The following is a 15,361-nucleotide window of genomic DNA, read 5'->3' as shown; positions in this document are numbered from 1 at the left end:
CAGTACCCTTCACAGCAGATGCACTCCAACAGCTTCTCCTGATTCCTCTCTCAGGTGGCCAAGTGTGACGCATGCGAGCGCCAGGGCAAGCTGATCGAGACCTTGCCTATATTAGGCGAGGTGAAACACTTCTGCAACCTCCAGTGTCTCCTCCACTTCTGCAGCCTGCAGACACAGAACCAGGGAAAGGCACCGAGTCAAAAGGGTAGGACCTATTTTGTGATGCATTGTGTTGGTGTTGGTTGAAGCTCCCAGAGTAGATGCTAGACTTTGGTATGTTTAAAGTGTTTTTGTTTCTGAATAGTGGTGAAGGTTTGGGGACTGGGAGTTAAAACAGGGAGCAATTCTAGTGTGTCGTAGTGTATGCCAAGTTAATAGGTCGCCTGTTTCTGCTCATGTTTTGAAAATGAGTAAAGTTTTAGAGTTTTACAATTCCCTAAATGTTTTGGGAGTGGAAGAGGAATTGCTTTAGTTTGTTAGAAGAGAATTTCCTTGTTATATCCCCACAGCTTTTGATTTTGTCAATTGAACATCTGCTACTTCCTTTTTTGTTGTTGTATGTTATTGTTTGTCAGTGCTTAGTTGTGTTACATCCCTCTCCATTAGAGTTCCTTGCATATGTCCTCAAATCCAAGACCTGATTCAGGATCCAACGAAGTTGGATATGAGATTACATAGTTAACTGTCAGATCTTTGGTCAGATCACGCACGGTGGCCATGGGTATCCGTTCTTTAATCAAATCAAAAAGATATTTGAAGATAACATCTGAATGAGATTTGTAAATTCTATATACATTGGCTGCGCATTGCAGTTGATTCAAAACTCTTCTCTAAATGTTGTCCTATCCTTGTCTGGTTTGAGTAATGCATTACATGCAACTGGCTGTTTACCGTGAGCTTGGTACAGCTTTTGAGATTGGAGAAGTGTTCAGGCAGCTTTTTTGTTATGAGGGGTTGTGGTTAGGATTATATCAAAGGATTATGAAATTAAAATGATATATCAATTCCAGTGCGTATTAAACACTGATTAAGCTCTGTTGTCAGGGGAGTTAAAATGAGTGGTCTACTATCAGACATCCCTAAGATTCTTCTATAGACCTACATTTGAGAATTGGCCACTTCATTCATGCTCAAACCATTAGGCTATTAAAATATGTGTGTGTGTGTGTGTGTGTGTGTATGCATAAATTAACTAAAATACTAAGACTAAATGCTAATTCTGGAGTGAGATGCATACCTGTGCATTGTACCCCATACAGACACCCCGCCCCCTCTGTTCTTACTAAGGTGTACACCTCAAGCCAGATTTGATACCAGACTACCTACTAAAATGCATATTAACTGTGAATTTCACTGTCATACAATTTCTGGAAAATGAGGGTCAGATTGAAATTAGGCAGACCTGATTGTCCCTTACCTCTGACCTTTTCACGTGGATGTGATTTACCTCAGTCTGGGATTTAATTGAGATTTCCAAGACTTCGACAGTGTCTGGTGGGTGTGGGAGGAATGCCTTTTTGGGTCCAAGGAAGACCTCTACCCTGAATATCACAATGTTTGGAGTAGTGCAACACACTGTTGATTTGTGCACCACTCTTCCTTGGTTTTTGTGGTTACCTTTTTTAATATTTCAAGTTTACTGATTTGGCCAAACGGCAATGTGATTTAGTCTTGTCCTGATATGAAACTCTATAAATATGTGTGAGCCACTCTCAACTTGTATGTGGAATCATGGTTGGCAGTTTATTGTTGCCCAGCAGTTGGTCCTGGGGTTACTGACTCCGATGAGAGATTTATTTTCACTTAACAACTCAAAGCTGCGACACATTAAAGATTAAAACCTTCTGTCACCATTAGCATTGGTCACAAATCTAGAATGCCAATACGGAAGGCATTTACTAAAACACTATTAAAATAGCTTGATCAACCTGGGTAATATTTTGTCCTCTACAATTGCTCAATTAGGTCTAGCATTGATGCCATTTGTACCAAAAGAGACACATGTCCTGGGACTCTTAGCATAATTACAGATGTAAAGTAAAGCGTTCTAAACAAAATCAAATCTAATTACTGATTTCATCTTTATCTAGAAATGAACTAATATGCCAAATGTTTTCTTTACTCCTCTAAAATATGATTATTTATTAATCAAAACCCTAAGCTGGGGTTGCCTACTTATTCAATGGTATCAGGACCACCAGTGAATAATGTTAGGCAGCAGCCCTGTCGAGTCTAGGCTGCATAGTGGTCTGGTTTCAATTAGTTGTCCCTCCACAGAGGAACCCAGTCTCTGCCTAAACAAGAGACATCCCGGAGAGCATTTCAACAAACATTCACACAAGTGTGCCGATCTTTAACGTTCATCTCCCTTGGCTCTCCCGTCTGACTTGGGCTAGCCCTTCCTGCAGCGGTGTCCATTGCTCCGTCCCCCGCCACCACCACCACATCTAGCAGCACTTCTGGTCGCTCCGCGGTGGAGAGCAGTCCGGTCATCGCCAACGTTGTCTCGCTAGCCAGCTCCCCCACTGGCCAACCCAACTACGCCAGCACGGCCCTGCAAGGTATGCACACACACCGTTGTTCACACACACAAACACACACACTGTTCAAGCTAACCGGAGAGTGTCGTTGTCATTTATCACTATTAATTCCGATGTGTGCCGTCAAATGTAATAGCTTTGGCAGTGTAAATTTCATCTTCAGTCTCACTTGCAATTGCTCAATTCTTATGACTACTCCAAGTAAGTAAGTAGATACTAGTAGGCCTATTACTGGCTAATAAGCTGTTAAAATGGCCAGTGGCCAAAGCCATATAATTCATAGATGGTATTTTGGTGGAAGTAAACGTAATAAGAAATGTTAGTCAGTTTAACACAATGCTTAATGGTGTTAAATATTTAAACTTGGCGTGATATTAATGCGAGACAATATGATCTGAGGTCGAGGTGCAATTTTATGACGAGGTAGTATGTCCCACCAGTCGGTCCCAATACTGGTATACTAACTTACTATATACAAAACAGTACATACTTAATCCATGCTTCCTTGAAAGACAGTTAAGTCCAGAAAAATTTTGACGCTGACAGTTTTTATAATTTTGGCTCTGTACGCCGCCACAATGCCACAAATAAAACAACCCAGATGTAATTGCAGTGCAGGCTATCAGCTTTAATTAAAGGGGTTGAACAAAAAATCATGTATGAAACATTTAGGAATTGCAACCATTTTCATGCAGTCCTCTTATTTCAGGGGCTCAAATGTAATTGGACAACTGAACACAATCATAAATAAAATGTTTATTTTTAATACTTTGTTGAGAATCCTTTGTAGGCAATTTCTGCTTGAAGTCTGGAACGCATAGACATCACCAAATGCTGTCTTCAGTTGTTGTTTGTTCGTGGGTCTTTTTATGTCCTTAGCAAGTGAAATGCGTGCTCAATCAGGATGAGATCAAGTGATTGACTCGGTCATTGCAGTAGACTTAGACCTGGATAATGACTGTAGACTTGGATAATGATATGCCTACCTCATGGAGAGTGTTTGTCACTTGGCTGGATGTTGTGAAGGGGTTTTTCTTTACCTTGGAAAGGATCCTACGATCATCCACCACAGTTATCGTCTGTGGGCGTCCGGGCCTTTTTGTTTTGCAGTGCTCACCGGTGCTTTCTTTTTTCTCAGAATGTACCAAACTGTTGATTTGGCCACTCCCTAATCCTAATCACTTGTTCATTATTATTATTAAGCCCATGTTCATTATTTAACTGTAACTTGAATATATTGTCGTAAACAGCCAAAGTTACTTGACAGTGTCCAATTATATCCAGACCTTACTGTACGTACTTGTAGTATTTGAGATTCAACCATTGCTTTCGATTTACATAGTAGTTCACATAGCTTAGTGGTTGGCTATTCAACTTGTTGTGTATCTAGCCATCTACAGTAAACTCTTTCTAATTTAATGCGTTGAATGTAGTGTAGCAACCAAGTTAAACCAGTTTTCTGTTTAGATTTTAGCTATAGGTTCAATATCTGTGGAGTTTAGACTAATTGGCTTAACAATGCTGAAGTATACCGACACTACATCTCTGCTTTGTGATGTAGTGGATAAAGACACAGTCTGTCACATAGAAGACCCCGGTTCAAATCCAGGGAGGACAACAGCATTACACCCTTTTAATCGTGGGCCGACCGAACTAGGCTTGCCTTCCCTTTTCTTGTTTTTTTTAATACTGACTCTTGTTTTATCACAGGTACTCTTCCTGGCAGACAAGTGAAATATGTTGGAAATGTAAGTTGGCCATGTGTTTTTATTCACCATCTAAATATTTGCATATTATGCATACGGGTGTGAATCCCATCCTCCCCGTCAGTCCGATGTTTCCTTATTCCTTGATTGACATCAACGGGAGGTGACGTGAAAATGGGACCTGAGTGGTTTGGCCCGTGGTCGGCAACAGTCTTCTGTGATTTCTGTGGCAGGCCAGCACGCAGACACAGGCCCCACGGGCCCCTCCGCCCAGGGCTCAGAAGAACAAGGCCCTACTCTGTAAACCCATGGTCCAGAACAAGGGCGTCATGTGTAAACCCACCTTCACCACCACCGGGTGCCAGACAGGTACAACAGAACCGGATCTGCAAGTGCAGACACTGGTCAAGCATTCACAGACTGATTGATGCTTTGATACCAATGTATACATCCATACTTGGGCTTCTCCTTTTGAAGACAGTAGAAATGTAACTGTATGCCTGTAATTTATTCAAGCTTCTTTGTCAGCCTGTTCGCAGGTGTTACGACACTGTCTATGTTAGCAATGCACCTGAAACAAGATGGCCGAGGTGCAAAAGGGCCTTTTTGACTTGTTTCCTTTGATCCCACAGAGGTTAAATATCCCTCGGTGATCATCCTGCCTGTCCCAGTTCCCGTGTTTGTCCCGGTGCCCATGAACATGTACTCCCAGTACACCCCCTGCCCTGTTGGACTCCCCATCCCGGTATGTTAACACCAAGCACCACCTGACCTTGGCCTCCGTTCACCACACACACCTGCGTTTAAACATGCAGCCGCATCTCAATGTTTTTTCGCTGATTATTCTTTCGACCAATCAAATGTGATTAGTCACAACACCAATTTGGGGGGTGGGGGGTGTTGGGGGTTTCAACATTTGGTTGCCTGTACGAAATGAGGCAGCAGTCCCACATCTATGTTAAACTCAAATAATTCAGAAATATTTAAAGAGCAGACTCGTCAGCATATGAGGATGTTTCTTATCAAATCATGTTTGAGTCGTCGCTTGAGGTGGGCTCATGCAGGATTTTGCATCCACACCTAACCGTCGTCTTTTCCATTTCCAGCTGCCCGTCCCCATGTTCCTACCTGTGACCTTGGACAGCGCCGAGAGCATTGTGGAGACAATCCAGGATATCAAGCAGAAGATCCCCTCGGACCCTTTCGAGGCCGACCTGATCCTAATGGCCGAAATGGTGGCCGAGGAGGGCAGGGAGAAGTCCCCTGAGCCACCCGCTGAAAAGCCCCCCGTGGTCCATGATGGTAAACAAGGGAGACTGGAAGTCTCTAAAGAATTGGTTGTAATTGTATTCTCACAGCCCTTACACATATATGGAGGGTTCAGATCTCTTGTCCTCACCAATTTTTGTGTGTGTTGTTGGTTAGTTAACTGGGAACACATTCTTGTTTGTGGAATGGTTAAAGGAGATGGGAGGAAGGAGTTTGAAAGCCACGGTTGATCAGTTGGCCATGCTGATACGTGTGCTATATGTGGAAGTATTTGGTCGTAACCATTCGAACAAGCAGGTCCTAATTAATTGTCTTGTAAATACCAGTCTATGGAATAAAGGTTTACCAATTACTGTCTTACGAGGGTTTCCCATATGCAATATATGTATATGTGTGTGTATATATATTTATGTGTATATGTTTGCCCGTTACTAGATCAAGGAAGCAATTACAGTGGAGACCTGGATACAGACGAGCTGACCAACTTCCTCACCACCTGGGATGACGAGCCGCCTCCCACGCCCGGCGTTTCCGCGTCACGCCACAGCCGGCCCTACGCCCCGGAGATGCTCCGACCCCTCGTGGACTTTGTCGTTCTCCCCAGTCCCCCACGCCCAGTCATGGACCTGGAGGCTGACTTCCCTGTCCGTGAGTGGCGGTCCACTTTAACGGCTGCTCAGGGTTGCACCTCCCCAATTATCAGTTTTCTATTTTGAACGCCGTCTCGTAAATGTTCCTTTAGAGCAGATTCAAATTGACTTTTTTTGCAGCCAATAAGTAAAGCCTGAACTACAGTGGGGAGAACAAGTATTTGATACACTGCTGATTTTGCAGGTTTTCCCACTTACAAAGCATGTAGAAGTCTGTAATTTTATCATAGGTACCATCATAGGTAAAAAAAAATAAAAATCCAGGAAATCACATTGTATGATTTTTAAGTAATTAATTTGCATTTTATTGCATGACATAAGTATTTGATACATCAGAAAAGCAGAACTTAATATTTGGTACAGAAATCTTTGTTTGCAATTAGAGAGATCATACGTTTCCTGTAGTTCTTGACCAGGTTTGCACACACTGCAGCAGGGATTTTGGCCCAGATCCTTTAGGTTTCGGGGCTGTCACTGGGCAATAAGGACTTTCAGTTCCCTCCAAAGATTTTCTATTGGGTTCAGGTCTAGAGACTGGCTAGGGCACTCCAGGACCTTGAGATGCTTCTTACGGAGCCACTCCTTAGTTGCCCTGGCTGTGTGTTTCGGGTCGCTGTCATGCTGGAAGACCCAGCCACGACCCCATCTTCAATGCTCTTACTGAGGGAAGGAGGTTGTTGGCCAAGCTCTTGCGATACATGGCCCCATTCATCCTCCCCTCAACACGGTGCAGTCATCCTGTCCCCTTTGCAGAAAAGCATCCCCAAAGAATGATGTTTCCACCTCCATGTTTCACGGTTGGGATGGTGTTCTTGGGGTTGTACTCATCCTTCTTCTCCCTCCAAACACGGCGAGTGGAGTTTAGTCCAAAAAGCTCTATTTTAGTCTCATCAGACCACAAGACCTTCTCCCGTTCCTCCTCTGGATCATCCAGATGGTCATTGGCAAACTTCAGACGGGCCTGGACATGTGCTGGCTTGAGCAGGAAGACCTTGCGTGCACTGCAGGATTTTAATCCATGACGGCGTAGTGTGTTACTAATGGTTTTCTTTGAGACTGGTCCCAGCTGTCTTCAGGTCATTGACCAGGTCCTGTCATGTAGTTCTGGGCTGATCCCTCATGATCATTGATGCCCCATGCGGTGAGATCTTGGATGGAGCCTCAGACCGAGGGAGATTGACCGTCATCTTGAACTTCTTCCATTTCCTAATAATTGCGCCAACAGTTGTTGCCTTCTCACCAAGCTGCTTGCCTATTGTCCTGTAGCCCATCCCAGCCTTGTTCAGGTCTACTATTTTATCCCTGATGTCCTTACACAGCTCTCTGGTCTTGGCCATTGTGGAGAGGTTGGAGTCTGTTTGATCGAGTGTGTGGACAGGTGTCTTTTATACAGGTAACGAGTTCAAACAGGTGCAGTTAATACAGGTAATCAAATTTCAATCAAATTTATTTATAAAGCCCTTTTTACAACAGCATTTGTCACAAAGTGCTTTACAGAGACACCCGGCCTTAAACCCCAAGGAGCAAACGACAGTAGTGTTGGATTTCAGTGGCTAGGAAAAACTCCCTAAGAAGGCCAAATTTTAGGAAGAAACCTAGAGAGGACCCAGGCTCAGAGGGGTGACCAGTCCTCTTCTGGCTGTGCCGGGTGAGATATTAAGAGTCCAATTGGAATAATTTATAAATTTCTCTGGGCTAAATCCAGAGTCTATTTGATTTTAGACTAGGTCAAAAGTATGACCAGGTGGACAAGGACAGGGACAGCAACGGGCCCCCCAAACCAGGTACTCCGCAGGTGTGTACCAGGACCTCGTCTCCTCCTAAAATGTAAAACTGGAGGAGACTGAGAAAAGTTAGAAAGTGCATTCCTCATGTCTCCCAGCACAATAATATAGTAGCATAACACCTTGGAACTGAGACGGGGGGGTCCGGCGACACTGTGGCCCTACCCGGGGGAGGCCCCGGACAGGGCTGAACAGGCAGGAAATCAATCCACCCACATTGAGTGATGAATGAAGAACAGGAGGGCTTCTTAAAGAAAAACTAAAAGATCTGTGATAGCCGGAATTCTTACTGGTTGGTAGGTGATCAAATACTTATGTCATCCAATAAAATGCAAATGAATTATTTAAAAATCATACAATGTGATTTTCTGGATTTTTGTTTTAGATTCCGTCTCTCACAGTTGAAGTGTACCTATGATAATAATTACAGACTTCTACATGCTTTGTAAGTAGGAAATCGGCAGTGTATCAAATACTTGTTCTCCCCACTGTACCTGTCATGTTTTCAATGTATCACTGCCATGTTCTAGATGGACCTATGGGCCGTTTTTGTCTTGAGACTATGATCCAGGTCTAAAACATCACTACACATGTATTATTTAAAACCTTGCTTAAATACTATAAACTGACTATTATGCTGCGGAATATGTAAAATCAGTTTACAAACTTAAAATCACTTAGAGCTCCTACAATTGTCTTTGACTGTATTTTATGTAAAAATTACATTCATTTTTATTTCCACAAAAGTTGTTGGAGGATATTAAATCCTGGGCCTGTTATTTGGGGTATCCTGCAGTACTGAAATCAGGCTGGCCTCTGAATATATCTGTTGTTCTGTCAGAAACCCTGGAGCTCATGGCCCATTGGAGGGACCAGGAAAGAGATAAAAGTCCCAGTCCACCTTCTCCTCCACGAAGAAAAGGCCGCAAGAAGGCCCGGGATGGCTTCCCACCAAAGAAAAAGGTACAAGCCCAAGAAAGGAGAACAGATATCTCAAATACAATAGTCTAATGAGACACAAAGGAAATGCAGTATTCCATTATGTACTTTGACCGTTGAACTCTGTTTACCCAGTTTTTATTTTTTTTAATTTACCTATTTGTTTGTCCTCAATGTTCTGTTGCTGCCCAACATTCTAGAGTCGTAAGTCGAAAACCGTGGCAAAAGCGGTCGAAGAGCCGCCCGTGGTGGAGTCACAGGGCGTGGCCCGGAAAGACGTGATGCCTGGCGAGCCCCCGAAATTGCAGCACATGTACGGGGTGGACGCCTGGATGAGATGGGTGCAGTGGAGGAAGACCCAGCCTGACATGGAAAAACCCCGATTCGGCTGTGAGTCTTATTTACTGATACTCCGGTGCCCACACATACATACACAATCTGACACTAGTACACTACAGACAAGAATGGGATCATTAGTCTGGATGACACCTGACTTCAGAATTTAGTCTGTAAAGGGTCTTTTTATTTTTTCTTATTTTTTGGGATTTGCCCTCATTCTAGGTCAGTGTCTCCCAACCTTTTTCAGTTACTGTACCCCCAAAATGTTTTTGCACTGCTTTCAGTACCACCTCATGTTAATTTCACTAGTAAGTCTATGGTGTCATGAGTGGAGAGGCCAAGTACCCCCAGGAGTCATAGTACCCCTGGTTGGGAACCACTGTTCTAGGTGATACCCAAGCATCAGAAGACTATCCCCATTGAATAAGTCATGTTTCATAAGTTTTAATAAATCAACGCCACTAAATCACAGTCACAGGATTACGTTCACTTCGTCAGTTGAAGAGGGAACTTGAGGCATTGCGTGTCTAAATAATAATTGCAAACCACTTCTTAGTTGTATATGATGCTTATTTGACCCAATTAATCTTGCCGCTCTGTTCTGCCCGGTAACAGCGCGGCCAATGGAAATCAAAGAGGACATTTTAAAGTGCACTACAGCAGAGCTGGGCTACGGCCTCTGCCGGTTTATTTGTGAAGTGAAACGACCCAACGGAGAGGCATATACCCAGGACAGCCTGTTTTATCTCTGCCTCGGCATCCAGCAGGTTGGTCTCTGTCTTTCTTGGTCGGTGTCTGTACCTTTCGTCTTACAATTGGTCTGTTGCAGTATTTGTGTAACGGCCCATCCTCTATCCGCAGTACCTGTTCGACAATGGGCGCATGGAAAACATTTTCACTGATCTCTTCTACGGCAAGTTCACGATGGAGATCACCAAGCTGCTAAAAGGGTTTCAGCCGATTATAACGGCCAGCGGTACGATCTTTCAAACACTGTTTATTGAAATAAATCCATGTAAAGCAGCCAGGAGTGTCTGCTGGTATGCTGTAGTTCTGGTGTTTGGCTGATATCTCCCCTCCACCCCCCAGGCTACATCCACTCGCGGGTGGAGGAGGAGTACCTGTGGGAGTGTAAGCAGCTGGGGGCCTACTCGCCCATCGTCCTGCTCAACACGCTGCTCTTCTTCTGCACCAAGTTCTTCCAATTCAAGACCGTGGCGCAGCACCGGCAGCTCTCCTTCGCCCACGTCATGCGCTGCTCCAAGTCCATCTACGACAACACCAAGTCCAACTTCCTGCGCTTCTACCCACCCATCCCCAAGAAAGACCTGGCTACAGAGGCGACGGGTACTTGGGTCTAGCTTTCTCTCTACTTTTCCCTCTTGATGCTTAGCATTCAGGCCAAATCATTCAGTCTTGGTTTCCTCTGACCAGATAATCTTGTATCTCATCATGGATTTTGCTCTGACATGCCAAGTCAACGGTGAGGCTTTAAATAGACAGGCGTCCGATCAGTTGAATTTCGCACAGTTGGAGTCCCATAAAGTTGTAGACTCTCAAGGATAATTAATGGAAACAGGATGCCCCTGAGCAAAATTTTTGGTGTCTTAGCAAAGGGTCTGAATACTTATGTAGATGTGATATTTCACATAACTTTTTTTAGATGTGCAAACATTTATAAACGACATTTTCCTTGGTCATTATCAGGGATTGTCTCGAATAAGGCTGTGACGTTACACAATGTGGTTATTATGAAGGGGTCTGAATACAAATGGTTTAATTTTTTATCCTGGATGTGTGGTTGTACCAGATGCAGAAAGTGTGGCAGCAAAACGGAAGAGGGAGGAAGAGGAGAAGGAGGAAGTGCTGGAGATGATGGAGAACAGTGAGAATCCCCTCCGCTGTCCTGTGCGACTATACGAATTCTACCTCTCCAAGTGGTGAGTAATAAACACTCCCTGCAGACCCTTGTTCTGTCATCCTGGCCAGTTTAACCAAGTAGTCTCACTCGGTTTTTTAACCTGATTTGTAAGACTTGTAATTCCGGCTATAATCCAGGTTCTCTGAATGACAGAATACGGTTACGGCACTATCGAGTTGCCGCCTTAATGCATGCACAACCTAAATACAAAAATTACTCATGCTTTTCAAGGCATGTTTCGGCCTGGAAATCTGCCTTCCAAAGTGATGAAGCCTCCAGAGTAATTGAAGATGAACAATTATTTCCTTGTATATTTATTCCTGTCAAGTAAATAAGTTACAATACCTCACCTTGTTACATACAAGCAATATTCAGTGTCCTCCTAAATCATATGGAAGTCTATAAAGTATAGTCCAAATTAAAAAAGATACTTTATCTTGCACAAAAATAGAGGGTGTCAATAAAAGGCGCACTATAGCCTATTATTTGAGAAACAAAGAACAATATTCATTTGGCTGCAATGATGCTCAAATGTTAATGTGCCAAAAAACAGGTGCAGATAAATTTAGGGCTAAGGCTCGCACACAGCACTTATTTTGAAAACACATTTGTTTTATTGTTGAACCATTTTTCTTAACATTACCATACATAATATCTGTAGCCTGCTTTTGTAATAATTCTTTACTGGACCATCCCCATGCCTTCAGAAATGGAGTGGTCACCTGGCGCATGTGGGAATCAGAGCCGTGGCACTTGGCCATGCGACTGCTAGACCAAACAAATCTGTCAACCAACAGCCTAGTGGCCAAACAATCAACTATTCAAGTGAATGTGGTCAGCCCTAACAGGTGGACCATTCACACCAAGGACAGGTGGTAAAGGATAGTTATGAGGTACAAATATTTAAGGTCTTCTGTTCAGCGTTGTTTTTAGGGTCGGGTGAGGATTTTATCCCCCGGAAGCAGGGTCCGAAATGAACACCCGCCAAGCGCCCAAATGCGGATGGATTTAGTTTTTGGCGAGTAAATCTCAGAAAGCTATCTGCCACACTGTCAGGTAAATGTTTGTACCCAATGTTTCCTTCTAATTGTAACCAGAGGCAGGGAGTGGCGCTTTGAAGTATCAAGCTAGTGAGTAAGGTCAGTTAAAAGTAACTGTTTATGTTGAACAGTCAGTAATTGGCTGTCACATCACATTGATATAAAGAAGGTAGTCATCCTCTGAGCGACCACCCAAGGTTAGAATATAGCTAGCTAACTGTCACAACTCGATTGCTACAATAGATTTTCGCGTCATGCAGGCTACATTAAAGATTCGGCAGCAACAATAAGACCTCCGCTTTTCTCATTTTGCCTTCGGAATACAATTCTGGGATGAGTAGTGTGTATTGTGTACATTTTCAAAGGAAAAACTACATGGGGTAAAATATAAATGAAACAAATTACTATTTAAATAATTTTACAAGTTTATAAGGTAAAGAAGGTTAAAGTGGAGCAAACAGTTAGAGCTTCAAGTTAATGTAGATAACCTTTCTGATAAAAAAATGTATGATTTTTTTTTAATGTTATTGTTGTTAATTTGCTTTTGCTCATTAGCTTTGGCAAGGGATTGTGTTACAAAAATGGGTGGTGATTTTATGAACAGTTTTAGAGAATGGTTAATTGAGGGTGAGTACTGAAATGTAATGTGTATGTGACACAAAAAGGCAAATTATTATTTTGGCTGGTAAAAAATATGCTTGGCTGGTAGATGTTTTCATCTACCAGTCACCTTGGCAGGTGAGCCAAAAAGTTGAATTCACACACTGCCCAGAAGACTGGATTTTCAGGCCCACTCAACCTCCTATTGGATATTAAAGGTGTGATGGAATTGTGTGTCTGTGTGTGTGTGTGTGTATATACAACCCTTTTAGTGACGTACCAACCGGAAGGTTCTCTGGGAGCTTTGCTGATATCACTAAAAACTCCCCCTGGTGTCTTTCCAGCTCCGACTCTGTGAAACAGCGCACCAACGTTTTCTTCCTCCACCCGGAGCGCTCGTGCGTCCCCAACAGCCCCATGTGGTTCTCCTCCCAGGGCCTGGACGATAACACCATGGACACCATGCTCACGCGCATCCTCATGGTCCGGGAGGTCCACCTGGTGGAGAACCAGAAGAACCAGAGCAAGTCCAACGACCCTGAGTGGACCCCTGACCACGGCAGCGATGACTCAGACTGACCGCGGGGGGTGACGCTCGCCCACACACACTACTTAAGGATCCATAAGATCAATAAATCCTCATGAACTCCTCAGAACCGCCTTCAGCCCCGTCAAGAGGGTCTTTTTCACACTTGTATATACATTTTATAAATACTTGTTTACTGAGAATGTGTCATGTATTCACAACGTCTAGGTAAGGGGTTCTCATTGTCAGGCCTCAGGACCCAGAGTATAAGTCAGTTCCTTTCTTGCAGTCTTACCCGGGACTGATTCAGTCTTGGGAGACAAGAAAATGCCGCAAATGACCAGGTTGAATGGTAAGCTAACAGTACCCTGGTTCCTCCTGGCTTGGTGTGGAGAACCCATGGTCTGACTGATGTGTGTAAACTGATGCTCAACCGCACAATTAAAACTACAAAGATACTGTTTATGTTGTTTGGTCTTTCCAAATCAAATGGAGTACACGATACGAAGAATCACTCTATGAAGAGTCATTGTACTGCCTTTGTGAACATTATTGGGTCACTGAGAAGTCTGGTCAACAAGCTCCTTCCAAGTATCTTCCCTAGCCCTGTTCGGTATGTACTGATTGGGAGGACTATACAATGCTGTTAAGTTGGCAGTCCCATTGACTTCACTACTTTATCCGATCATGTCTTTTCTACTGCAGTTATTTCTGGTCTCCTGTTTCTGTGTTGGATCACTATACAGAAAGGAGGATGTTATTAAAAAGGATGCCAGTGATTATAAATGTAATTCAGCCATGTTGGAAAAGTTGTTTTTGTGACATGTTAAAGGAAAATATTAAGACTATTTCTGGTATTAGCCTTGTTGTTTTTTTTAATGGTAGGATAGTGAATGCACAACGTAATGTCACTGTTGTACAAGTCCATTGCCTACTTCAATTGATAAGGCTGACACATTCCTTGAATTGACTATATTTAGGTTAAATAGGGAGTGATTTCAACTTGCCAAAAATGCTTGATGCCACATTAGTGCTCCCATGCATACACAAGCAAGAATGTATAGTGTTGTTAAGGGGAAAACATTGTCAGTCTGTGTTTCCTGATGTAGTACATTCAAGCCCAGGAATGAGAACAATCCTCAGGAGTGGAATTCTAAATGAATATTGTTGCAGGCCATTTTGACATTTCTTTTAGAAAGGCTAGCAAAATTAAGGCAGGACTTCCCAACCTTGTTCCTGGAATGTTGTGGTTCTGTAGGTTTCCCTCCTACGAGTTGTGACTAATCTGATTATAGCTTTTCATCTGGCTCATTGTTGGATTCTGATGTGCAAAGTTTGGGTTTGAGGGAACCTACAGAGTAGAAATCATACAGGTTCCGGCAGCCTTCTTGTAAAGTGTCCCCATACTGGTTCTTAGCGGTGCGTAGCTTTGATTTTTGTTTTGAGAAATTTTTGTATCATATATTCTTTTTAAATAAATGCTGGAAAACAAATTTTTACCTTTTCAGGCTTTATTAATACAGCCAATGCAAGATAAAAATTATTTTAGAAGGCATAGCTTTTGGATCTGGTCATGAATGATGACATGAATAGTTTCAAACTACTGAATAGTTTGCCACATGGCTTAATGTAGCACATAACACTGCTACTAGCTTCTCCACACTGGCTGCCTGTTTAGATTTTGCTGTTAACCAATCAATCAATCAAATGTATTTATAAAGCCCTTTTTACCACAGCAGTTGTCACAAAGTGCTTTACAGAGACACCCGGCCTTAAACCCCAAGGAGCAAACAACAGTAGTGTTGAATTTCAACCTACAAAATCCTACATGGACCTGGTCCCACTTACCTCTCTTAATTAGCCATGCTGCACATACCTACACATAGGCTACAGTCACAAGGCCCAGGCATCTTTACTCTACCTAGAATTTCAAAACAAACTGCCCTTGGCAGTGCTTTATCCCATTGACCTCCATTATCGTGGAATTAATCTGCTGATTTAATGTGGGAGATGCACACTCATTCATAACTTTTAAGTGTTTACTAAA

The 15,361-nt window shown here is 43.0% G+C and overlaps 1 protein-coding gene across 5 annotated transcripts in view; it reads left to right on the top strand.

Moving 5' to 3' along the window:
* Positions 1-13,777, top strand: part of LOC105007085 (zinc finger MYM-type protein 4) — a 48,449-nt gene extending 34,672 nt beyond the window's left edge. For 4 of the 5 annotated variants that reach the window (XM_013135649.3, XM_020050307.3, XM_010865871.5 and 1 more), the window contains exons 15-28: positions 55-205; positions 2,397-2,561; positions 4,251-4,288; positions 4,480-4,615; positions 4,879-4,991; positions 5,353-5,548; positions 5,951-6,163; positions 8,791-8,912; positions 9,089-9,278; positions 9,843-9,994; positions 10,089-10,203; positions 10,317-10,574; positions 11,038-11,167; positions 13,133-13,777. In XM_013135649.3, coding sequence (XP_012991103.2) covers positions 55-205; positions 2,397-2,561; positions 4,251-4,288; positions 4,480-4,615; positions 4,879-4,991; positions 5,353-5,548; positions 5,951-6,163; positions 8,791-8,912; positions 9,089-9,278; positions 9,843-9,994; positions 10,089-10,203; positions 10,317-10,574; positions 11,038-11,167; positions 13,133-13,367 — 2,214 coding nt within the window. In that variant the 3' untranslated portion in view covers positions 13,368-13,777. The remainder of the gene's footprint in view (positions 1-54; positions 206-2,396; positions 2,562-4,250; positions 4,289-4,479; positions 4,616-4,878; positions 4,992-5,352; positions 5,549-5,950; positions 6,164-8,790; positions 8,913-9,088; positions 9,279-9,842; positions 9,995-10,088; positions 10,204-10,316; positions 10,575-11,037; positions 11,168-13,132) is intronic. The other variant, XM_020050308.3, reaches the window with a different exon arrangement.
* The last annotated feature ends 1,584 nt before the right edge of the window (positions 13,778-15,361 follow it).

This window comes from Esox lucius, chromosome 10 (genome assembly GCF_011004845.1).
Source record: "Esox lucius isolate fEsoLuc1 chromosome 10, fEsoLuc1.pri, whole genome shotgun sequence".
In the NCBI taxonomy this organism is placed as follows: Eukaryota; Metazoa; Chordata; class Actinopteri; order Esociformes; family Esocidae; genus Esox; species Esox lucius.
Note: the sequence above shows the minus strand (reverse complement) of the source record. Positions and strands in the feature narration are given on the sequence as shown.